Here is a 24,758-nt window from a genome sequence, read left to right on the forward strand (position 1 = left end):
AAAATTTCTAGCTATGCTTTATTTTCATGTAGAACTACATATAGTCAGGCATAAAAACCAGAACAGTCACGGTGAATGACAATTAATAGCTCTGCAGCTGAGAGATGACGTATATGAATTTTGCCGAAGACCTTGCCCTGGGACTTCTTGTTCTTCAGCAGCTTTTCCAAATAAAATTTCTTAAGCATTTTATCACACAGAGTTAGTTTCCTAACAATTCATTGGTGGTTGGGAAGGACATCACACTGAACTACCAAACTGTGCATTACATTAATCAAGCTTGTTCACTTTTCTAATGCTTCATTAATTTAAGCCACTTCTGCTCAGCTAGTGCTTCATGTACTCATGTAACTGAAAAATGCTGAGGGTGGTTGTTCCTTATCTAATTAAAAAAAAAAATAAAGAAGAAGGGAAATATGGAAAAATGCCAAAGTATCCTGACAACTTAAACACTGAGAGACATGAAACTATTGGATGATTTGGGATTTTTTTGTGCTCCTCTGTTTCCTTAGCAGGAAAACAGGACTTTCTCCCTTTGAAACACTTCCTAAGGATCATTTCTGGGGTTGCTGCAACAACTAGTTTTTTAAACTACTTTACTGAAACCACACAAGGCTCATTGACAAACCCTGGAGAGGAGCTTGGACTTCAAGGTCTGAGAGTTGTTTGGCCCTAATGAGAGAAAACGTGTCACAGCAACATTAATCATGTCTTCCACAATTTAGCTTCTCAACAATAATAAGGCCCTTAATGTCTCCTTAATCCATCCCTCCTTAATGTTATTTGCTATTTTGCTGCCTTCTTTGTGTGACTCTTTCCCAAGAGATATTAATAGCAGTTTCAAAGATAAAAACTACTGACAACTCCATATGTTATACAGTAGCAAGATACTTCCTTGACTGATTTATTTAAGTAGAGAAGTTGCAAAAATTTCAAAGTTGTTGTTGAAGGATAAATCAACGCCCTCTATCAGCGAAGCATTACATCTTTTGGGACTCCTTCTGTACACCAGTCACAATCAATGCAAGAAATATGTCTGTGTGTCTCCTTTCCAGAGTGCAAGGAATTTCTCTTGGTTAGTAAGTAATATGGGTCATTAAAATGTAACATCTATTTTACTCTTTCAATTGCTATTTTTAACACTTACTCATGTTGGGTGAAAAGGCAGTAGGTATCATACCTGTTATTCAGATTTAGTCATGCAGGTGACAGAAATTTAGCATAATGCTATGGTGCACATGATGGTCTTCTTAAAGAATTTCAAATGGGAGGTGTGTTAGTTTCTGTCTTCAGTGTGTTGGTGATTTTAAGCACCTTCAGCAGGGCAATGAAACAGTGACTAACAGCCTCAGCAGAGCACCATCTTCAAACTTGCTCAGCTACATTAAATTTCCCAATACAATTTTGCCATCTTGCTGAAAAGGACTTCTTCTGCAATCTTCACAGCATGCAAGATTAACTCATGGGAGACACTTAAACCCATATGTGTTAACAATTTGCCTGTCAAATGAGGTTACCCATTTTTACAGAAACTTTAAGGAAAAGAACTTATGAGTCTTACATATTGATCTGAACATACGACTGCCATTACAAGTTTTGTCACATAGTATTTCACTTCTTTGTAATGTCCATATTCTGTATTCTACTCTGTTGGTGACTTCCATGAGTTATTCACGACTATGGCTGGAAGAAAGGTTTAGTCTCCTGCAGTAAGAGGAAAGCCTGAAGTATTTCTTCTATTCCTTAGTAGCCATGTCAGTATCACATTCAAAAGTGGGAGTGAAGGAGAAAACACTAATCCTGCTAACTTCAGTGCACCGTTTATCTATATAAGTTTTGCACAGATCATCTTGTGTCTTCACAAAAATGCCTCTGTACCAGTCATTAGCCTCATCCCCTGCCCATTCACCATGCATAACAAGCCTTGTTATAAATCTGAGCAGTCAAGGAGATAATGATGTGCACAAAGATTCTCTGGCGAAAGTCAGACAGCCTTTACTGCTGTCTCAGTGGGTGGAGGAGGACAAAAGGGTTTATTCTTGTCAACTATAAATTCTGACCAAAACCAACAAAGATCCTCATTATGCTCCATTTACATATTAACTTTCACACCCCTTGGAATGCAAATGAGGAAACACAGAAGTCACGTAATACATATTTGACCACAGTCATCAAACCCCACCTAAAATATGTGATTGTTCCATATTTCTGATTTTGGGGCAGATAGTCGGGGGAAAACACCTCAATCTGCTCAGGATGGGGTTGACAGACTGTGTATCTCCTCCGCGCCTCAATGGATACCTTTAGTTGAGCTTTGAACTTCCAGAGCAGACCCAGGAACATTCATTTATATACATATATATATATTGTGATTAGATCTTTGTTACTACACTTTTTGTGTGGAAGAATATCACTTAACAAAGCTAATGGTTCCTGGAAAACCAGAGGGAACTCTCATTACCTGTGCCACCTAAATGCCTAGCTCCATAATTGAATCCAGGCACCTCTGCTAGGTCCAAACACAGCATGTATGAAGAAGTAAGCATCTGTGAATGAGATTCACACTCTATGTTACTCTGCATCCACAACCATTTGTGGTAGCCTACAAACCATCCTGAGGACATAGAGCAGTATTTTCTTGCTGCTGTAAAGTTGCTGAGTTGTTGTGGCAGGGAAATTAATTTCCTTGCTTGGGACCCAGAGCCTGGAGAGAGGAAAACTTCAGATAGGTTAAAAAAGGTTCACTTTCTACCATGTCATGTTTCACTATAAGATGAATTGCACACACATTGTGACACACAAATGGAACACTACAAATTTTGCTGCAAAAATGACATTTGTTACTATTTTACATAACTGCCTGGACCCTTCCCTGCTGTTATATGATCCTTATATGAAAAAACCCACACATATGGAAAAACAAAAAACCAAAACAAAAAACCAGTCCTATAAAAACTCCAACAGAACTATAAAATCTGGTCTCCTGTTTTTTAAAACCAGAATACCTGAGAGGAACTCAGAAGTAATAGTGTCAACTACAACAGCCTATAGACATTCGAACTTTCAAATACAGCATGCAGAAGTCCCTTTTTGGGGACCATACTGTGCATCACAGTAATGCCTGAACCCCATAAGCACCCCGTACATTGCCAGGGGCTGCTTCCTGTGGGGAAAGCACTGCATGATGAAGTGCTGTCATCTGCCAGACATCTGCTATGACTGGAGCAGAGAAGAGAAGTAGCTTTGCCTTGCAAACTGTCCCTAACAAATCTGACATACGTGTGCCCATGGACACACCTGTCATATGAGCAGAATGTCATCATGGCATAATTGTGATGTGTTTTCAGGTTGTGTCCCATAAGGTTGTGTGGTGGGTTGACCTTGGCTGGACGCCAGGTGCCCACCCAGCCGCTCTGTCGCTCCCCTTCTCAGCCAGACAGGGGAGAGAGTAACATGGAAAAACAACTCATGGGTTAGGATAAGGCAGTTTATTAAAGCAGAAGCAAAGTGGAAGCTTGCATGCCCAAAAGTGAAGCAAAAGATAGCAGGGTTTATTCTCTACTTCCCATGAGCAGCAATGTCTGGCCACTTCCAAGAAGCAGGGCTTCAGTAAACATGACAGTTCCTCAGCAGGCAGCCATTGGAGACAATGAGTGCGTGCCTTCCTCCTCTTTGCCTCAGCTTTTATATCTGAGCTGATACGGTACAGAATATCCCTTTGGTCAGTTTGGGTCAGCTGGCCTACTTGTGTCCCCTCCCAGGATCTTGCCCTCAGCTGAGGGAGGAATGTTACAGTGCTGATGCTGTGCTCAGCAGTAGCCAAAACACCTGTATGTTATCAACACCCTTCTAGCTACCAATGCAAAGCACAGTACTGTGAGGGCTACTGTGGGGAAATGAACTCCAGCTCAGCCAGACCCAATACAAGTTGGTAGCCAACAAATGCCCATTTTCTGAATTCTGATCAGCTGGAATAAGAAAAAAAAGGGACTTTTGACAAGGGCATGTAGTGATAGGATAAGTGGTGATGGCTTCAAATTGACATAGGGTAGGTTTAGGTTAGATATTAGAAAGAAATTCTTCCCTGTGAATGTGATGAGGATCTGACACAGGTTGTCCAGAGAGATATTAGATGCTACATTCCTGCAAGTGTTCAGGACCAGGTTGGATGGGGCTTGGAGCAACCTGGTCTAGTGGAAGATTTCCTTATCATGGAAAAGGTGTTGGAACTAGATGATTTTAAAGGTCCCTTCCAACACAAACCAGCCTCTCATTCCATGATTCTATGAATAAGAGGAAGACAAAGCTGCTCAAGTCTGGAAAAAAAGAGCCATGCAAAACTTTCTAGTAAACCTCTGAGATGCCTCAAAGACAAGGCAGGAATCGGACAGGGATTTTCTGATGATCACAGTTCTGCCTAAGCTCCATTTTGAATGCCTAAACTCTTTCATTCAGTCTTGGACCACAGTGTTGAAGACAAGCTGCACCAGGGAGTTGACTGTGAGATACACATGCTGCTCACTGGTGAAGAGTTTCTGCCCATTGCTCCCTTTCCTATAACTTTCTCTTTTGTAACATGTTTTGCCCCTGGGTTCCCAGTACAGTTTGTGGCCACCTGCATTTTGTCGCTTAATGACTACTATGTGATTTGGATTTCACAAGCCTGCATTTTCATAGAATCATAGAATCATAGAATCATAGAATAGATTGGGTTGGAAAAGACCTCCAAGATCATCAAGTCCAACCCCTGATCTAACTCCAGTTACTATATCATGGCACTAAGGGCCACGTCCAATCTCTTTTTAAAAACCTCCAGGGATGGTGAATCCACCACCTCTCCGGGTAGGCCGTTCCAATGCCTGATAACCCTCTCTGTAAAGAATTTCTTCCTAACATCTAACCTAAACCTCCCCTGGCAGAGCTTGAGCCCATGTCCCCTTGTCCTATTGTTGGTTGCCTGGGAGAAGAGACCAACCCCCGCCTGGCTATAACCTCCCTTCAGGTAGTTGAAGAGAGTGATGAAGTCGCCTCTAAGCCTTCTCTTCTCCAGACTAAACAACCCCAGCTCCCTCAGCCTCTCCTCATAGGACTTGTGTTCAAGTCCCTTCACCAGCCTTGTTGCTCTTCTCTGGACCCGCTCCAGCACCTCAATATCCTTCCTGAACTGAGGGGCCCAGAGCTGAACACAATACTCAAGGTGTGGCCTCATCAATGCAGAGTACAGGGGAAGGATCACTTCCCTGGTCCTGCTGGCCACACTGTTCCTGATGCAGGCCAGGATGCCACTGGCCTTCTTGGCCACCTGGGCACACTGCTGGCTCATGTTCAGCCTCCTGTCGATCAGCACTCCCAGGTCCCTTTCTGCCTGGCTGCTCTCCAGCCACTCTGTCCCCAGCCTGTAGCGCTGCAGGGGGTTGTTGTGGCCAAAGTGCAGGACCCGGCACTTGGCCTTGTTGAACTTCATTCCATTGGAATAGAGTTCTCATAACCTTGACAAAGGCAGTGAGTATCCCACATATTTTTATATGTAACCATGTTCCTGAGCCAGGGATGGAGGCTCTGCAGCTATGGCATGGACCTCAATGCCAACCAGCTCCAAGATAGACCCACCACTGGCCGAGTCTGTCAGTGATGGTAGTGTTACCTCTCAGATAACGTAATTAAGAAGAAGAAAAAAAATGTGCAACAGCAACTGCAGCCAAGAAGAGGAATGAGACTGTGTGAGAGTGCGAGGCCCCAGACTCATGCTACAAGCTTATCAAAGGGGTTTTACATAAAACATATACAAGGCACCAAAAATCCGCCCAATGGATTTATTAAAAGGGCCTTCAGTTCTTTTTATACCTTGAGAGAGAGCACAGGAGAAGACACTACACACTTTTCTCAGGAGGTCAAATGCCACACTTTTCCTGGCAAACATTAGAAAATAAGGGAACTTGGCAAAAGTTTAAAGGGCAACATTCAACCAAAATAAAGCATTCTACAAAGGCTTGACTTTGCACATATGACTTAGCAAAATCCATCCCATCCAGCTTTAAGTTACCCAAATACCAAGAAAGGACATTAGGAGAAGAAGAACTAAAGAAAGAGAGTAAAAGAGAGAATTATAGCTACTGCCTTGAGTCCCATGCAACTCCAGTTTCCCCATGTCCAGATGGTAGGGCTACAACCATGTGGAGGCCACGGAGGCTCCAAGGGGCTGGGGTACAAAACAAGGTACCATTTCACTTTCATGAAGTTTGACCTGTCCCTTCCCCCACACACATACACCTGAGTTGGTCTGAGCCAGACAGGCACTGGAGAGGAGACTGCCCTTTATCCCGTGATGAAGAACATGGTGAGGCAGGCTGTCCCTCTGCAGTTCATGGAGATCCACAGTGGAGCAGAGGGATGACCAAAGGAGGCTGCGACCCTGTGGGAATCCTGCACTGGAGCAGGCTCCTGGCAGGACCTCTGGCTCTGTGGAGAGAGGACCCCACACTGGAACAGGTTTACTGGTAGGTCTTGTGACTACACAGGGGACCTGTGCTGGAACAGGCTGTTCCTTAAGGACTGGACCCTGTGGAAGGGACCCACTCTGGACCAGTTCATGAAGAACTGTAGCCCATGGGAAGGACTCACATTGGAGACATTAGTGGAGGACTGTCTCCTACGGTAAAGACCCTGCCAGTGCAGGGGAAGAGTGTGAGAAGGAAGGAGCAGTAGAGACAATGTTGTTTCCCCAAACTGAGTTTCCCAAAGTTTTGCTTATGACAGTAATTGGTGAGTGACCTTTCCTTGTCCTTACGACACATGAGACTTGCATTATTATTCCTCTGCCATGTCCAGCTGAGAAAGAGAGTGAGAGAGTACCATTGGTGGGTGCCTGCTGGGCACCAGAGTCAATCCACCATGCTGCTGGAATACTGAATGGCTTTAAAATGACCCAGACTGGCTTAGGCATGCTCCCCAGCTTAGGCATGGTGCCAGCCCTTTTGGCAGGAGATGGAGGAGTTCGTAGGAGCCTACAGATGTGAGGCAAGAAGCAGAAAAGCCTTAAGTGGAGCAGGGAGTGACAACAAGGGTAATCAAACCCAGTGCAGATCATGGCCACATCCCTTCTGAACTATTTTTGTCTCTGTCCATCTTCATTTCTGAAGCACATGCTTAGATATTACTGATTGCAACTGTAAACTTGTCCTTTGGTCATGTTGTCCAGGAAAGATTGCTTCAAAATTGCTTCAAATACGTGTTTAACTGTTTGTTTTCTCAGTTTACCAGCACTAGCAGTCATTTCTCAAAGCAAACATTCGGTTTAATGTGATTAATAGTTAAGTCAAGCTCTGGTTTTAATAGTAAATACACCTCAGAACCCAAGCTACTCTAAAACTTTTTAAGGTTAGAAAAAAAAAAAATAGACACACCTCAACTAAAAATTGAAAATAAAAAGTTTGAGTTTTGAGTTTGAATACCTTCTATACAGTGTGTATCTTCTGAAAACAGAATGATCATAAAAAACACATTCTTTCTCAATACTAAATACTATTCTGCAAGGATACAGATATTACCAGGGAAAGATGCTCCTAGATCCTGATTTCTTCAAATTCAGGAACCAGTTTCACAAACTCTCAAGTTTCTTGGCATCACTGGGGGGGGAAGGGAGGGAGGGGAGGAGGAAATAAAGCCCAAAGTAAGGCCATTTAGCAAAATTTTCTTTTCCGTCTACCACAGCTCAGACAGCCATTCAGTGAAAATGGGACCAAAAGGATCCCTTCTGCACCCAGGAGTTTTGGAAACAGCTCCTCAGTGCTACAGTACATAGATCAAAGGTATCATAACATGACATTTTATCTCACCATTCTACACCTTAATGTGACAATATTTAACAAATGTAGCCTCACAACAGGGATGAGGAGGGGAAATTTTATTTCTTTTATTTTTATGAATGGATCGGTTATCAGACACAACAGAAATTAGTCCATTATGAGAATATTTCACATTTTCCATTCATTCACTGCATGAAATACAAAAACCGTTCTGGAGCCTGCGTGTACTTTTCAGTATTGTCCCTTCAATATGAACACCTTAACCATCAGAAAACAGGTAATATCTGCTTTGACACCCTCTCTAGCCCATTCTCTGCTGCATAGTGAAACAGCTTCAAATGGAGAGGCAAATATTGCCTCCACCTCAAACCAGAAAATACATCAGGATAGTCTCTAAGGAGACGGGAGAAAAGACTAGATCTTCCTATTAACACTATTGATTAATGAGTCAGAAGAGCATTTCAAGCTCTTCTGGCTTTGCTTTTTAGGAAAAATAATGACTGTCCCCAATATCATTGTGCATCACACCCATCCCTGCAGATTTATCAAGTATCAAGCGTGCAGTGAGAAGACAGATTAGATAAAAACACTGAAGGGACCTAACCTCTGAATTTTGAGTGGTCTTCAGCATGGATGTACCATTAGGTCACATGGAGGCTGGGATACTTATAGTCATGTACAGAACTGTAAATCTACACACACAACAAACTTAAAAATAAAAATTGAAAACAAAAATTAAAATAGTAATTAAAAAACATAATGAATAATAAAAAAAAACTTCCAAGGAAAAAGAAATAAGGAAGGTAAAAGAAAAAATGACAAAAAAAGGGAGAGCTTGCCAGTTTCAGGAAAAGGTTTTTTAAGTGAGGTATAATCTTTATGTCTTATTAGAGGTTGGAATCTTGCCATTTTCCCTGGAGGTACTGACTTCAATAATAGAGCATCACCTTCATGGGTTTTACCAGTAAAAAAAAAAAAAAAAAAAAAAAAAAAAAACATTTGAACTTTATATTTTTAAAAAAACTTTATATGGGCTTCTATATGGAGTCTGTCATGCACAAGGCCTGAGAAAGTTTAGTGAAGGCTCCTGATAAAAAAAGGACCACTTAATGTGTTTACAAACCAAGTCTTCACTGTCTATTGATCTGAGATAATAAGACCTGACCAGCTTTGCATCCAATTTTTAAAATTCTGTTTCAGGATCTATAAAATTTTTAATATTTAACTAAAAGACAGTTCATTTGACAAATGTAAAAAAACTTAAGTCCTGAAAAATAACTAATATTTATTATAAGCTAACCATCTGGAAATAACTGCTGAATACCTCTTTTGTTGAAACTTCATAGTATGCTCTCCATTTAAATAAAAGCAGAATTAAAGTTTTTTAAATTTTAAAATTTTAAAAATTTTTTATTCTGACAAAAAGGCTTCACAGAGAAAGTCACTTTTGCAGAAACTCAGAGGCCAGTGAGTGGTAAAAAGCAGCTCTGGCACTTCACCCTCTTTGCCACAAGATGGCACGAAATATATAACTTACAAGGACGAATGTAAAATGAATAGCACACTAAGAGAAGTATTAAAAAGAAAAGAGAGCCTAAATGCGTATGTATGACTTTTGGCAGGATGGAAAATCCACAAATACACACATAGAGATCATTCTGCAGAACTGTCAATCTAAAGTTTATTATGCATAACACAGGCTTAACCAAATCATGTCAGCCTGTTCAGTGGTCCAGATTTAAATTACATATAGCCATACACAATGTGTGGTGATCTAAGGTGGCTGGAAACAGGCTGGCATGGGACCAGAAAGAAGAGCTTCAAAAACATAGTGGGAGATAATTGTGGCTGAATCACTCCCAGTCTGAGCCTTGGCCAGGGAAGGAGGTGAGTGAGTGGGCGGTACAGGCAGGTGCAAGTGGAAGTGGGCAAAAGGCAGATCTAAAGGGACATTTTTGTATAACTACATATATAGCATACAAGAGAAAAATATATGGATTGTTTAATTTGTGTGCTGATTTCTGAGCTGTTCTGGTGAACTCAAAGGTCCTTGCTAAATTCATCAGATCTGACAGTGTCTGCCAGAGATGAACTTCTTATATCAATTGAATATGAGTATTTAACATAGTAAATACTGCCAGATTATTAACAAAATATTGTGATTTTGGAGTTTATAGCTGTACCCACAACAATCAACAGGTTGCAATATGGGAAATGCTGTTCCAAATCCTTCTCTTTACCCAAAGAACACAGGTGAAGGGCTGCAGAAAAAGAAACGTGTGGTTTAGAGATCACTTAACAGGGATGTATTGGAAAGAAAAAAAAAAAAGCAAAAACAAAACTAAAAAGTTTCTTGATTTGGGTGCTAGAAAAAGGAGAGTCATTATTTCAAACAAGAACAGATCTTACTGCAGATGTTTTGGTGCATAGTGCAGTGAGAATATGGAATTGGGGTTTTTTTCACCAAACTTTAATAGTCTTGAAAACTGGGTCAACTTCAGTGTAAATCAGCACATCTGATCACTAAGGATATTTTGTAATTAGCTCAGAACAACAGCATAGAAATATATGGAAATTAGAGAGCTTCAAAGCCTGTGGGATTTTTCATTGTATGGCTGTCCAAATGTCCAACTAATTTCCATTCTATGTGTTTGCAAAACTATCTAAGAAAGCTTGACCATATCTGCAGCCCTAAAAAGTTGCTCCAAATTGCAGCTGTCTCACTGTTGCAATAAAAATTAGATTTAGCAGTTGTGTTCTCAACTGTTCTCAAGCAGTGCTAACATCTACTGACTGCATTTCTTTCCAGACAGCAACCCAGGAACAGAAAGAGCTGTCTGCTGCTCAGTGTTCAGGGCTCCTAAATGTCTTAAAATTGGAAAAACCTCAAGTCCTAGAAGAGGACCCACAAGCTCACAAATGCTCACACAAAATGCTTGGTGCACATCCCCTGTCCTGACAGCACCTGTGGTATTCTCAAGTTGTGTGTCCAGAAATGGATCAGCAAAAGACAGAGATTCTAGTGAGACTGAGGCAAGACAGGGCTATGAAGTCTGCAGGTGATAGACAGGGAAGGGTTTGCAGTACCTTAGCAAAGTATTTTATTCCTCTGCAGCAAGTCTGGAACAGGCAAATGCAAGCAGTATACAAAACATGTCACACATACTCCAATTATGTAGGAAAGTCCCCTTCTTATCTATCTAGATACAAGTAAATTTAAAAATCCAGATGAATATCCACTGGGAAAACAAGATTTGGGTTTTCAACTCCCTGGAAAATGCAGCTGCTCTTCATCATCTCTGCAGATTCGCCTCAGAGAGGTGGATGGTGACAACCAGCCCAAAACTGGCAGGATAGGAGCTGTGACCCGAACTTGATGGATGGAAGCTGCATCCATTGCCTGGCTGCCAGCTTTCACATGTCCTGCAACAACTTCAGACCACGGAATTGTGGTTTCTATGAGTCGTGGAGGACACAGCTATCTTTGAAATTATAGGAAAGAGGAAAAACGTGCAAATAAACACATGCATGAGACCAACTGAGTCTGAAGGCATGAGAGCAATAGGAAAAGCATTGGCAGAAGAGGAGTAAAACACTCTTTTTATAGCTGGACTCAATGATCTTAAAGGTCTTTTCCAACCTAAAACGATTTTATGATTCTGTGAGCTAAGTATGTATGAAAGGTTACCACAAGATGGTGCAAAACCACAGAAAGTCCTAATTTATGCCCAAGACTCACTCTAATAACTTTGGCTACAAAAGCATCCACCAGGTGTCAGGCCAAGGGAAATATGAATGACTTTTTTTTCTTTTACTTGAGAAAGGCAGTAAGAATAGGCAAATGCTTTCAAAACTTAACTGCTCGTATGAAATTTTAGCGGTGCTCCTCTGTGTAGACCCCCAAAGCACAGTGGCTTCAGGGATGTCACCCACCACCATAATTCTCATTGAAAGCTTTGTGTCTGTGGGGAATTAGCTAATGTAGCATAAATAACCAAATCCAGAGCATTAACTAGAGAAATAGCAACACAGGGTTGGGTAAAAGCAGTAAGAATGAAAAAGAAACAAAACCCAACAGTGGAAAAGAAAAAGTTTCCAAGAAGGATTCTCAGGCAATGCAAGTTGTATTACTTGGGCAGTCATCCATCCTACAATAGTTCAGTTCAGATGAATCAGTACTAATTCGCAGAAGTTTCCAGGGAGGATTCTCAGGCAATGCAATTTGTGATTTACGCAGCAGGCTAGGGTATTTTTATTTTTATTTATTGCCATAAGTTTCCACAATTTCCTATCAAGCTTTACTCTTCTCTTTCCATAACAACAAAAAAAAAGAACAAAAAAACCCAAACCAACAACAAAAAAAAAAAAAAAAAAAAACCAAACCAAAACAAAAACCAAAACGAACAAAACCCAACAAAACGACAACAAACAAACAAAACCCCAACCAACCAATCCAAAACAAACAAAAAAACCAATGAGGAGACATACAAGGGAGAGTCTGCCCATTTCAGCACGAGGTTTGTTAACTTTTATCTCTTTATAGAGGCCTGAATACTGCCGCCTCCCCTGGAGCTACTGACTCCAGCAGTAGAACATCCCGCTCAGGCCGGTATCCCGTCGGTGCCCGGGGCCCAGACGAACCCCACTATCCCCTCCCCAGTGTCCCGGTGTCCCCCGGGGCCCCATCGGGGCGAGGGAGCTCCCCGGCGGGGCGGGGCGGGGGCGGGGCGGCGCATGCGCGGCGGCCCTTGTTTGTCGCACGGCTTATAAGGCGGGGCCGGCGGCGGTGCCGGGAGCGCCTTTGTGGGGAGACGCCGCGCCGGCACCAGCTCCCCCCCGCGCCGCCCGGGCTGGGGCCGGGGCTCCCCGCCGCCCCCATGAGCTGGCTGTAAGGTACGCGCCGCCGCGCCCCTTCGCCCGAGGGGTTCGGGGTTGCTTGTTTTTGGGTTCCCTCCCCCCCCCTTCCTCCTCCTTTTTTTTTTAACAGACTATTTTTGTACACTTTGCTATAAAACCATGGTGCTGGGGAAGGTGAAGAGTCTGACGATAAGCTTTGACTGTCTGAATGACAGCAATGTCCCCGTGTACTCTAGCGGGGACACGGTCTCAGGAAGGGTCAGTTTAGAAGTAACTGGGGAAATTAGGGTGAAATCCCTCAAAATTCACGCGAGGGGACACGCTAAAGTGCGTTGGACTGAATCGAGGAATGCTGGATCCAACACTGCCTATACACAGAACTACACCGAAGAAGTGGAGTATTTCAACCATAAGGACATCCTGATCGGCCACGAGAGAGGTAAGGGCTGCCCTTCATCGTGCTGCTTTACTTTGGGGGGGGAAAAACCCGCATCGCTGCATCACCCCAGTTTATCCTGCTCTTTTTTAATGTATGCAGTGGAGAGCAGGACATGCCCAGGGTCATACCTTGGCGAGTTATAGGCAATGCATCTGCAAAGTACCTGCAAGCAGGGCTCCTTCGAAGTACCTGCCCTTCAGTGCGACCATTTATTAACAACTTTTTTTTTTAATGTGCTACCTTTTTTTCCTTGCTAATATTGAGTAGGATTTGCCCGTCCGTGGGGAAAACAGCTGTAAAATCAGAGCCAGATAGGCACCGCACGACTTTATTGGCAGAATCCTGACAAATCCTGAAACACAATGAAAGCGTAAAAACCGTACTTTTTGACACATGCGGGGTTTTGCTAAGGCTACTGGGATAATAATACAATGAATTTTTCAGGAAGGCTCGTTATTGGCAAATAAGATTCTCTGTGCCTTATTTTGACATATCACCACCCCACGTGTCATTTTTTTTTCCTCTCATTTTCTTTTACCCCCTCGTTGTAAACCGCTTTAATTTCCTTGGACCCCCGTCGGCGGGACGGGGTGGGGAGTGTCACCCCCGTATAACGATGTGTCCGAAAAGCCCTTGATAGGTAGCAAAAGGGGGGAAGAGGGGAAGCGGTGTTGCGTAATGGGAGCATCCCTCCCAAAACTGGGGAGATCGGGACCTCCTGCTCCCCCATTTCCCACCCGACCCGCCGCAGTGTCCCCACGGAGTGCAGACCACCGTCCCCGGCGAGCTGGGAGCGCCGGGGTCCGGCCGGTCTGTGTGGTTCTTGGTTGGTTGTTTTTTTTTTCCCCCCCGAAGTTCGCAGCCTTTGTTCGAAGCGGTTCAATCCTGTTTGGGACCGGCTGAGGGGGGGCGGTGCGCCGCCCGCTCCGCGCAGATTGGCCGCACGCGTCAGGTGGTGACGATGACTTAATTCCCCAGCGCAATAAAATAATGTTAAAAACCTGTTATGTAATTTTTTTGTGTGCTGCTTACCTTTTCTTTTTCTTAAATATGCATCATATTTACTGCAGCGATGCGGTATTTCTCCTTTTTTCGGGGAAGAAAAAAAAATGTAATTTTTTGAACAGCTCTGGGCGGCACTGAGCCCATCACCGACCATTCTTGAACTTAACTCAGTAGCAGAGCTGGGGGCTTTATTTATTCATTCTTTAATTAATGCCTCGCGCACACCTCACTAACGAGGTGACTTACTTGCGGCTCCCTCCCTTCTCCTGTCGCTGCTGCCTCAAAAAAAAAATCACTCGCCCGAGCGAAACTTCCTGGGTGCCAGGAACGTGCGGACACGCAGGAGCCGCCCGTGGCATGAGCGCGCGCGCCGCGGAGCTGCCGCCGCCGGCCGCGTTTCAATGAGCGCCCCGAGCGCTGAGCCTCGGCCCGGCCGCGCCCCCCGCCGCGCCCTGATTGGCCGGCCGCGGTTTGTTGCCCTGTTGCTAAGGCGATGCCCGTCGCTGATTGGCGGGGCGCTGCCCTCGGGGCGAAGGGCGCAGTTTCCCCTCCTTGTCCCCGGGCGGGCAGCGGCCGCTCCCCGACGGGCTGGCGAAGCCCCTCCGAGAGGGAGGGCTGTGCCCAGTAACGTCCCCGCCGCGGGCCTGTCGCCGGAGGGGTCCCGGCGGGGAGCGGCGGGGCCCGCCCTCGGAGGGCCGCGGGCACAGCGCACAGCGCGTGCCTGCGAGCGGCGGGGCTGGCGGCGCTCCGCGCGCGCCGGTTCAGGCCGGTCGGCTCCGGCTCCGGCTCCAGCCCGCGCTGATTGACAGCTCAGCACTTGTTTACCGCGGCGGGACTGCTGAGCTGGCAGGAAAGGGGGAGGGAGCCAGGCTGTGGGGAGCGGAGCCGCAGCCGAGAGCGCCGCTGCCCCCTACCCTCGGAACAACGTTGAAAAAAAAAATTATGTTCTTTTAAAAGAAAAATTAAAAACTCACACACACATACCCTTATGGCGATACGTTATGCCGCCCTTTCAGCGCGTTTTCCTGACCTGTGTTGGGTAATGCTTCGTGCTTGAAGGTGCATTTATGTCCACATCTTGCTGAGGGGATTTTTTTTTTAATATATTTTTTTTTGCTGTTTGTTCTTTTTTTATTATTATTATTTTACTTAGGATTTTCAATGTTTGCACTGTAGGAAGTGGAGCATCGGTGCTTCTGTAGGACAATGGGAACTTACAACCCTCCTGCGTGCCTCCATTAGCGCTTAAGACTGCTACACATATGCTCTTCCCTTTCACTTTGTCTCGCTATATCTCCATTTATTATTCCAGCCATTTTTACGTGTAAGGTGCTCAGTTATTTTTTACAAAACTTTTGTATTTTGACCAAGTCAGCGTTCTTCTGGTCTTATGTCAGAATAAATGTCAGTTTTCTTGTAGCATATAAAGTAATCATGACCATGACCATAAACAAGGGGCAGCGTTCCTGGCAGAAAACCAGCAAGTGTCTGAGTCTTGCTGTCTAAGCAAGATCAAGTTAAACCTCCCCCAAAAAAAAAAAAAAAAACAAAAAAACTTAGCTCTAGACAGTGTTAATCGGGCAGCCTGCCATTTTCTGTGTCCCTGACTTTGTCTGGTGCTTTCTTGGTGGTGCTTGTACACTGTTATTCCGTTCTCACACTTTTTTATGATTAACGGCCTGACACCGTTGCCAGGCTGGAGATACAAAGAAGCTGAATTACTACATTTAATCTTAAGCAGCAGACTCGGTACAGTTAATGCTGCTACAGAGCCATCTCTGGTTCATTCTGACTAGCAATTGCTGTGGAAAGCAGCGTGATTTCCATTACAGATCTTACATGCAGGCCTTGAAATGGCAGCAGTTGAAACTGTGTCAGTGTTCAGAGGCAGGATTATAAATTAAAACAAATTTTTCTGCTTCTTTGTAAAGTGAATGTGGCAATCTTGCCTGCCTTTCTGTTGGTCAGAGTTCTCCCTGCATTCCAGCAGTTAATAACCAATGGACTGGAGGGCCTTGTTTCTGGTGCATCACGTTCTTTTAAGTGTTGTAATGTGTGTGAAAATCTCTTTTATTCTGGAAGAGAAGCCCATGCCTTATATGAAATGTGTGCAAGTGGAATAGCATGTTGGTTTTTCTCTCCTCTAGATGATGACAACTCAGAAGAAGGCCTGCACACCATCCTTTCGGGAAGGCATGAATATGCATTCAGCTTCGAGCTTCCACAGACGTAAGTACCCCCACACAGTCCTCAGGCCCTGCTGCCCACCCGCCTGACCAAAACTCCTGCTGTGGGTGGAGGGGAAACCTTTTCAATGGTAGTAGGAATTGTGCTCCAACATGCAGCAGAGAACATACTCTTGTTACACTGAAGAGGTTGCTTTTACACTGATATATATTCTTTTTATAGCTGCCACAAAAAGGTTCATTGCTGCCCAGTTGCTCACTTTCTTTTGACCAAGTCCTACTGACTTTTTAGGTATTCCAATCTACTACCCCTTCCAAAGAGGAGGGAGTGGAATTTGAACTGCCACTGGAGTCCTGCAGAGTAGCTGAGATACCTTCTAACTCAATTGGCCATTTACTGGAGCTATGCAGACCAGCAGAACTAGAGATAAGATCAGAGTGGAATTGTTTGGCCTCAGTCTGGGACAGATGCATCTGGAAGAGATGCAGCAAATTTAACCAGATTTCAACAAAAGAGAAGGTTGTTTGTACTCAAATAGGATGTATGTACCCTGGCTGGCCTTTCATGCAGAAAGGAAGGGTAGAAGAAAGTTCCCATACCTAACCCCATTTACCTTAGAAAGCACAGGTGAAGCAAGAGTGAGAGCAGAAGTGTTAAGATAAAGATTGTTCTCCCATCACTGTCTGAAATGTGTAATGTACACATTGTGGATGCAATATTTACACATAGAAGAGTTAACAATATGGAAGTGAGCTAAAATACAAGTTGCAATAAAATTAAATACACAGGAAAAGGAGGAGTCTGAATAAGGATGGAAAAAGGAGCCTTTTGCTGTAAAGGGCAAGTAGTGAAGTCATTAAAGTTTTGAAAGTCACTTGAAATTTGGCAGTGTGTTATGCAGAATAGTTCACTACCTAATATTAAAGCTGTTTATTGGAAGTGGTGGTTTTAGCGGAACCTGCAGATGATAAACGCTTTACAGGTCAGTTTCAAAGTGTACAGCACAGAACTTCTACACTATTCCAGTAACATTTACTATGAAGACCTTAAAGGCAAGTTAGCATTGTGTGAAAATCTCAACCGCAAGAAGAAGTAAGGCTAATACTGATTTTCGCTTGAGTTGGAAAGGGCATTAAAAAAACCCCACCCCAAAATATCATATACATGAACATGAAATGCTGAGCTTGTAGTGAAACAGCCAGCCAGAAAAATATCACAAGTATTTGTCAAAGTACAGGTTCTTTTTAAGTGACCTGAAGGAATAACTATTAAACCAGTTTTTGATAATACTGAAAAAGGGTGATATTAAAAGCTTGAACTTTGACACTTCATGGTTACGCTACTTACTTGCTAATGTCCATGGAATACTTCCAAAATCGACTTAAACTTCAGAAAAACAACAGAAAGATGTGCACCATCCTGACTGATTTTTGCCCTACAGAACATGAGGCAGAATGAAACATTGGAGACAGATTAGAAAATCTTTTTAATTGGATTATTAGGGGGAAAAACATAAACATGTCAGATGTGCAAATAGACAAGTCAAACCTGTAACTGAAAGAATAATTCTAGTAAAGCACTAGCATGGCTAGTATTAATCCCTATGGAAAATATGGAAACTTTGCAAATAATTTATTTTTAATGTATATGTAACAGTATATTCAAAACATAGTAAAATGGAAAAAGAAGAGTTATGGAAAACTACTGTTAATTGGAAATATTGGACTACAAAGATACTTCATGTTGCGTTTTAGGATATTACAGTAAAAAAGGCAACGCTTAAAGGTCTGGAAAACCTTTCCACATTATCTCTCTTCCAGCTCCTAAAATAGACTTACTGGATGTATCAAAGTTCAGAGTAGAGTAGTCTTGATGATTTCATGTGTGTATATATATGTACGTATATATAGGCTTGTATATGTACATCCTTATGTATTATAAATGTTTTAAGCTGGTCTCATCAAGGTAGAGGAAAATTAGAAGGTGCTCAAAATAGCCTCTGTCTTCAGAACTCCCAAGTTGGAATATTTGCTCTGCTTTAGGGTGAAACTAACTACAAAAACGCTGAGTTACAGTTAAAGTTAACCTCATACTGAGCTACTGGCCAAGTTAGGTAATAGACAATGATTTACAAAATGCAATCCAAAACTGTAAATGGTTTATACTAGTGCTAATTTTAAGTTGGTAATCAAATTTTAGCCTTGAATTTGCATGCTTTACTCTAGATGTGAAAGTAGCCTCTTCAGTTTAAAGGAAATGTGTACTCTCCTGGCATTTTCTAGTACAATTCTTTAATTGATTCTTAAAATCTATGCAAAACTACGGTAGGATGAATTGGGGATGATTTTTTCTCCCATCTTTAATCTTGAATTTTTCTGAGATATGGAAACTTTGCAAATAAGTTACTCTTCATTAAGTACTACAGTGCATTAAAAATGCAGTTCTGTATACTAATCCCTGACCTGATCAATTCAATTTTGACCTTTGTGTCCTGCACAGACCACTTGCTACCTCATTCGAAGGCAGACATGGCAGTGTGCGCTATTGGGTGAAAGCCGAATTGCATAGGCCTTGGTTTCTACCAGTAAAATTAAAGAAGGAATTTACAGTCTTTGAACATATAGATATCAACACTCCTTCATTACTGGTAAGAATTGACAGAATTATTCATTTTTTGTTCCTGGCATAAAAAATAATGAAGTATAGTAACTGAAATACTATCCACATCTAATTTTATCTAATACTTATTTGCTACTTTAGTTATGGCCAATCATCTCAGTATTTCATTAGTTCAGCAACTCTGATATTTTGAAAGCTATGTTTTCCTGTACTTGGAGTTGCTTCTCTTTTAAGATATGTAAAATGGCTTTATCAATTTAAATTGATAATACTAAATTGTTAAGAAGGAAAATTTTGAGAACTGAACTGTTCCTCTTGATTTTGAATAAAGAAGGAACAGTGAAATTTTCAAGAATTATGACAGACTGCTAACTTAAAAATGCAAAGTAAAAAATATACTGGTGTGCATAATTGATAATTTCCATATGGATAGTTTTCTACCAGTGGGGAGAAATTATCACAATTCTCTATAATCTTTTTCTGAAATGTCATTTCATTAAAATAATTTCAGTATCACAACTGCTTTCAATGAGGATTTGATTTCAATCTGGCCTAAAATTCCATTCCCCACCCCCACTTCTTCAGATGCTCCCTTACGGGGGGAGGGGGGTGGTGGTGTGTGGAAAACCTCAAAGTCCATTGAAATAGGTTTCTTGTGTGTATGGGTGAAAAATCAGACTTGCAAAGGGACATTGGTCTTGCACAAATACCCTTAAAATCAAAAGACTCTCATTTGACTTTAATGGGCTTTGGATCAAGTCCTAAATCCTAGTGTCGTGTAAAATAACAAAGTCTGTTTAATATAGATGAAACAGGATCTCTTTGCAACAGGAAATAGCAGGAGTCAAGGTTACAGTATTTCAACTTAGTTATTGTTTCTGAAATAGTGTACTGAAAAGACCTTCTAGTTTAATGATAAATTAAAAGCTCTTCCAACAGTATGCTGAGATATATAGGCTGTAAAACCTTTTCTTAAGCTATGCTATATTTATTTGTGTATAAAAACCTGTTCTAAATGTGACTGTAGTATGAAGTCTAACAAAAAAAGCAGTGTTAGTATGGAATTAGAATACACTTTACAGTTTGCATAGTGCATTTTGCTTGAGAATTCTTCCTCTAAATAAAACTAGCTATGCTTATCAAAATGTGTAATAAGTACATTATTAAAATAATTTTTCGGTCTTGATTAGAATAGGTTAAAAGAGTCATGGAGCTCTCAATTGAATGGACAATGTTGTTTTTTTTCTTGCAGTCACCCCAAGCAGGCACAAAAGAAAAAACTCTCTGTTGTTGGTTTTGTACCTCAGGCCCAATATCCTTAAGTGCCAAAATTGAAAGGAAGGGCTACACCCCAGGTATGTAACAGAAGTAATTATAGGAAATGTTTTTCCTTCCCTTTTAAAATGACACTTTGTACTTAACTGCTGTTATATAAAAGAAACATTTTAACTATTCTTACCACCTCAGTTTCATCAAGCTTGCTATTTCTAAACAACTGGCTTTGTTAACTTGCTATGTCTCCAGATTGTCAAAGGGCATCTGCTTCTATTAGACCTGTGCATTTTTCTGCCAGAAGTATCTCATGCTGACCTTATTCCTGTTAACATCAGTAGGTGTTGTTCAAAGTGTAGAGCATTGCTAGTGCATTACAACAATACACAGTATGTGGCAATTTGCTTCAGTTGTCATGCAAATACAAAGAGAACATGAAATTGTTTTGTTTCAGGTGAGTCAATTCAGATCTTTGCTGAGATTGAGAACTGCTCTTCCCGTGTGGTGGTGCCAAAGGCAGCCATTTACCAAACACAGGCATTTTATGCCAAAGGAAAAATGAAGGAAGTCAAACAGCTTGTTGCCAACCTGCGCGGGGAATCCTTGTCATCTGGCAAAACGGAAACCTGGAATGGCAAACAGTTGAAAATTCCACCTGTTTCCCCTTCAATCCTTGACTGTAGTATAATTCGTGTGGAGTATTCACTGATGGTATGTTGGGTGGTTTGTTTCACTTGAGCATGAGTAGTTTCCATTATTCCGTGCAGATTTTTAGCAAAACATTGTGGGCTGCTAACTAGTTAGAAAAGAAATACATAACCTACCATTAGTGTCCTGACAGAAATTCTGTAAATAAATTCAATTTAAATCTTGCATGTTCTATAAAGCAGTTGTGCCATGCCAGATAAGCAAATGTGTTATGAGTAGGCAGCATTTCCAAGTGAGGGCTTGTGTTAAGAATCTTTAGCTGCTTTTGACTTGGGGAGCTATTTATCTCTCTAGGGACGTTGGCTCCAAAACAAACAAACAAAAACTTCAGTTCCTTGTGAAGAATTCCATGGGTGGAGACTTTAGTCTAATAATTATGAAGTGCAGGTACAAACCTATTTTTGATCATACACCTCTTTGATGTTCTTTAGGTATATGTTGATATTCCGGGCGCCATGGATTTATTCCTCAACTTACCACTGGTCATTGGCACCATTCCTCTACACCCGTTTGGCAGCAGAACATCAAGTGTGAGCAGCCAGTGTAGCATGAACATGAATTGGCTTGGTCTGACGCTGCCTGAAAGACCAGAAGGTAACCTGACAAAACAAGTCTGTTTTGATTTTTGTCTGCTTTATTCATTGCTGTCATGCAAACAGATACAAATTACATCCCTCATAATAAAGCCCACAGGAAATCCCTTGTGGATGTTTCCTTACCACCTGCCTGTCCTGTGTAGAAGAACAGAGTTTCCTCCCTGTCTTCCTCTCTTGGGGACAAGCAGTAGAATCCAGCCGCTTGGACACTGGCACAACCGAAAGCATGGAATGCCATTGTACCTGGGCAGAATTAATCCTGCCTCCAGTATCCCAATTGCATCCTTGATTATAAGGCATTGTAACCTGTCAAAGTAGCAGTTAAGGCGGGCGACCTTTACCATCCTTAGTATCCAAGGCTTTGTGAAAAGACAGTGTAATCCATTGCAGTGGGAATCGTTTGTCAAAGGAGAAACTCTGTATCTCTTTCCCTCTTTTTGCATACAAGTACCTAGGGTGTTTTGTGTGCAAATCTCAGACTGATTTGTGGAGCCCAAAGAAATGCAATATGCTAATATTCCTGCCTGTACAGAAATTCAGTATTTTGAGTATGCATTAAATTTTAAGAGATATTTAACCACAATAAACAACAGTCAGTCTGCTGTTGGATTTGAGCATAGTCTTAAAGTAAACCGTAACAGCCTACCCTCCCTTTCAATGTTCAAGAACTGGAAAAATCACTGAAGTTACTTATCTACCTGCATTTTACACTTTACAATGATAAAAGTTTTAATATTTATCATGTTATATGTTCTGACATGCATAAGAACTTGTTGTTCGAACTGCGTGTGCCTTTTCCCTGCAGCACCTCCCAGCTATGCAGAAGTGGTCACAGAGGAACAACGACAGTCCAGCCTTGCACCCTTAGGTGCTTGTGATGACTTTGAGAGGGCACTTCCAGGACCATTGTTTGCATATATCCAGGAGTTCCGTTTTCTGCCTCCGCCCCTCTATTCAGAAGTAGGTACCTCAGAATATAATCACGAATTCAATGTTTTTCTGATTGTGTGGAAAAAATGTAGGAAAGTGTTTCTGCTTTATAAAAAACAGGAAGAATAATTAAAATTATGAACAGAGGATAAGGAAACTTTGTTTTAGCAAAGTGCAGGTAAATTGCATCAATAATTTTTCAGGATTCTTCACTATTCTAACGCTTTGTAGAAATTTCCAAGCTGTTATGCACCGTCTGGGCAACTTCATTAAAACCTTGCATTATATATATAACACATGCATTGATGAACACCAACATTTTGAGTGTACAGATGCACAACCTGCTAATGTTTTTCACCTCTACTTTATAAAAGTACTGTTTATTTTAGGTTCTGTGTATCTATTGCTTTCAGAAGTTCTATGTAGAGAAGTTGCAAAGGTATTCTTTCTGACTTAGGTTTCTCTAAATGCACAGTTTCAACATTTCTGTCTGCAGTTTTAAGTTCTGTGAAAGCCACTCAGTAACTGGGACATGACTTCAAAAGCTCTCTATGTTCATATTTTTTGAGAGAAAAGAAGTGGTATAGGACAGAATAGTGTCCTTTGGCTAAAACTTGCCTGGCTTTCACCCACTCTTGATTTTTTTTCTTTTCCTCTTGTAACATTTGCCTGCCATTAAGTGATTGAGTGGGCAGTGAGTGATGTGTTTTTTGTCTGCTGGAGTCTTATCTGAAAACTCTTCCATAGCTTAACACTAGAATACAACTCAGGCTCTTTTGTTTAGAGATTTAGAAAGAAGCCTTTACTTTGTCCTAAACAATGGCTTTCTAAAATTAACTGACCAAACTGTATACTAGACTTACCATTAAATTAGCGTGTTCTTCACCCATTCCTTTTGTAGAAAGGAAGAAGACGTAATGTGTGGAACACATGAACTTCCAAGACATTTTATGGGGTGTTTGAGGATTAATTACCTATAAATTAAATAGAAGGAGGTTTTGTACCTTTCTAAGCAAAACGTCTTCTGAAATCAATGTAATGTTTTAAGTTAACATGTTTAGTGATGAGCCAGGTTGTCTTTTTGTGTACAATAAATAAATAAAAATTTTTCTGTGCTACTAAAACAGGATTTTCCAATTTTTTAATTACTTCTTTGTGCTTATCTTTAAATTGCTATCAACCTGTAGCTCAAAGTTTTCCATTAAGTTACTAGTTTGTCGTTGGAAGTTCATCTAACTGTGTAGAGGTATTTCAGTTACTCGAATAACGTTTGGATTGGGAATGCCATTTATCACTGATTGTCTTAGACTCATCAGTTTTGGTGGGTTTTTGTTCAGATTGGTTTATTTTCTAGCAATTGGCTAAAAATAACTTGGGTTGTTGGGTTCTTTCCCTCTTTTGTTTAGATTGATCCAAACCCAGATCAAACCACAGACGACAGACCATCTTGCCCCTCTCGTTGAAGGAATCCATAAGGAGCTGACTTGACTTGGGTTTTGAACCATACCTGCCGTGTTGAAGGTCAAGGCATCATAGTGGAGACGCTTTCAGAGAAAGTGGTTTTGCTCTTGCCTGTATGGTGAATAAATGAAAACAACCTGTGATCATGCTTTGAAGCCTGCAGTAACATTGTAGGACTGCTCCACATGCTTGAAGACCTGAGCTTTCCCCCCTCCCTCTTAAATACTGGCACATACTTAGGAGCAGCCTTACTAACCTACAGTCATGTGTGTCCAAACACTCAAACATGTTAAGAGAGGGATGGCTTCCTCTTATGATTTGGAAATTTGCACATGCTTATTGCTTACATTGTGCGGTTCAGTGTCACTACAGCTTTTTCTCATTTATGCCGGACTGTTGTTACCCCTTTCTTATTTGTTTGTGGTCCGCACAATAAGGAGCAAAAGAAAGCTTTGACAAAAAAAAAAAAAAAAAAAAAAAAAAAGGAAAAAACCAAACAAACAAACAAAAACAAACAAACCAACAGCAACAGACTTTGACAAATGCACTGACTTTTCTTTTTTTTTTAATTTAATGTAGCCTGGACTTTACCTGCATATGCACATGCTCAGAATTGTCCTAGTAGGCTGATCATGTATCACCTCTTCAGCTTGGATCCTATTGTGGATTTATTTACAAACATCAAATGCCTTCAAGCCAATCCTTCTTGCTTTATGTTTTGCAGCCTACTGTAGTAGATAAGCAACAGATGTGGGGATAGGGTGGGGGATGAAGAGTTAATAGACAGAAACTAATAGACTTCATCAAGATTGTATACCTTCTTGATTTCTTTTAAGAATTTGTTGCCTTTCTACTATTATCGCAAAGCAGCATTTTGTT

The 24,758-nt window shown here is 41.6% G+C and overlaps 1 protein-coding gene across 1 annotated transcript; it reads left to right on the forward strand.

Annotated features, from left to right (window-relative positions):
* The first annotated feature begins 12,622 nt into the window (after positions 1 to 12,622).
* On the forward strand, positions 12,623 to 24,022 carry ARRDC3 (arrestin domain containing 3). Its single transcript, XM_027710840.2, has 8 exons — positions 12,623 to 13,101; positions 16,254 to 16,335; positions 18,793 to 18,940; positions 20,165 to 20,267; positions 20,639 to 20,895; positions 21,324 to 21,486; positions 22,294 to 22,448; positions 23,825 to 24,022. Exons 1-8 carry the CDS (start codon positions 12,822 to 12,824, stop codon positions 23,879 to 23,881), a joined length of 1,245 nt encoding a protein of 414 aa, XP_027566641.1. The 5' UTR covers positions 12,623 to 12,821; the 3' UTR covers positions 23,882 to 24,022.
* Positions 24,023 to 24,758: the final 736 nt, after the last annotated feature.

Source organism: Pipra filicauda, unplaced genomic scaffold (genome assembly GCF_003945595.2).
Source record: "Pipra filicauda isolate LSUMZ 115617 unplaced genomic scaffold, ASM394559v2 scaffold15_size4787011_pilon, whole genome shotgun sequence".
NCBI classification, from domain to species: domain Eukaryota; kingdom Metazoa; phylum Chordata; class Aves; order Passeriformes; family Pipridae; genus Pipra; species Pipra filicauda.

Coding starts and splice junctions, on each gene's coding strand:
- ARRDC3 (XM_027710840.2), top strand. CDS start 12,822: ATGGTGCTGGGGAAGGTGAAGAGTCTGACGATAAGCTTTGACTGTCTG. Junction 20,896..21,323: donor GTGTGGAGTATTCACTGATG/GTATGTTGGGTG, acceptor GATGTTCTTTAG/GTATATGTTGATATTCCGGG. Junction 21,487..22,293: donor GCTGCCTGAAAGACCAGAAG/GTAACCTGACAA, acceptor TTTTCCCTGCAG/CACCTCCCAGCTATGCAGAA.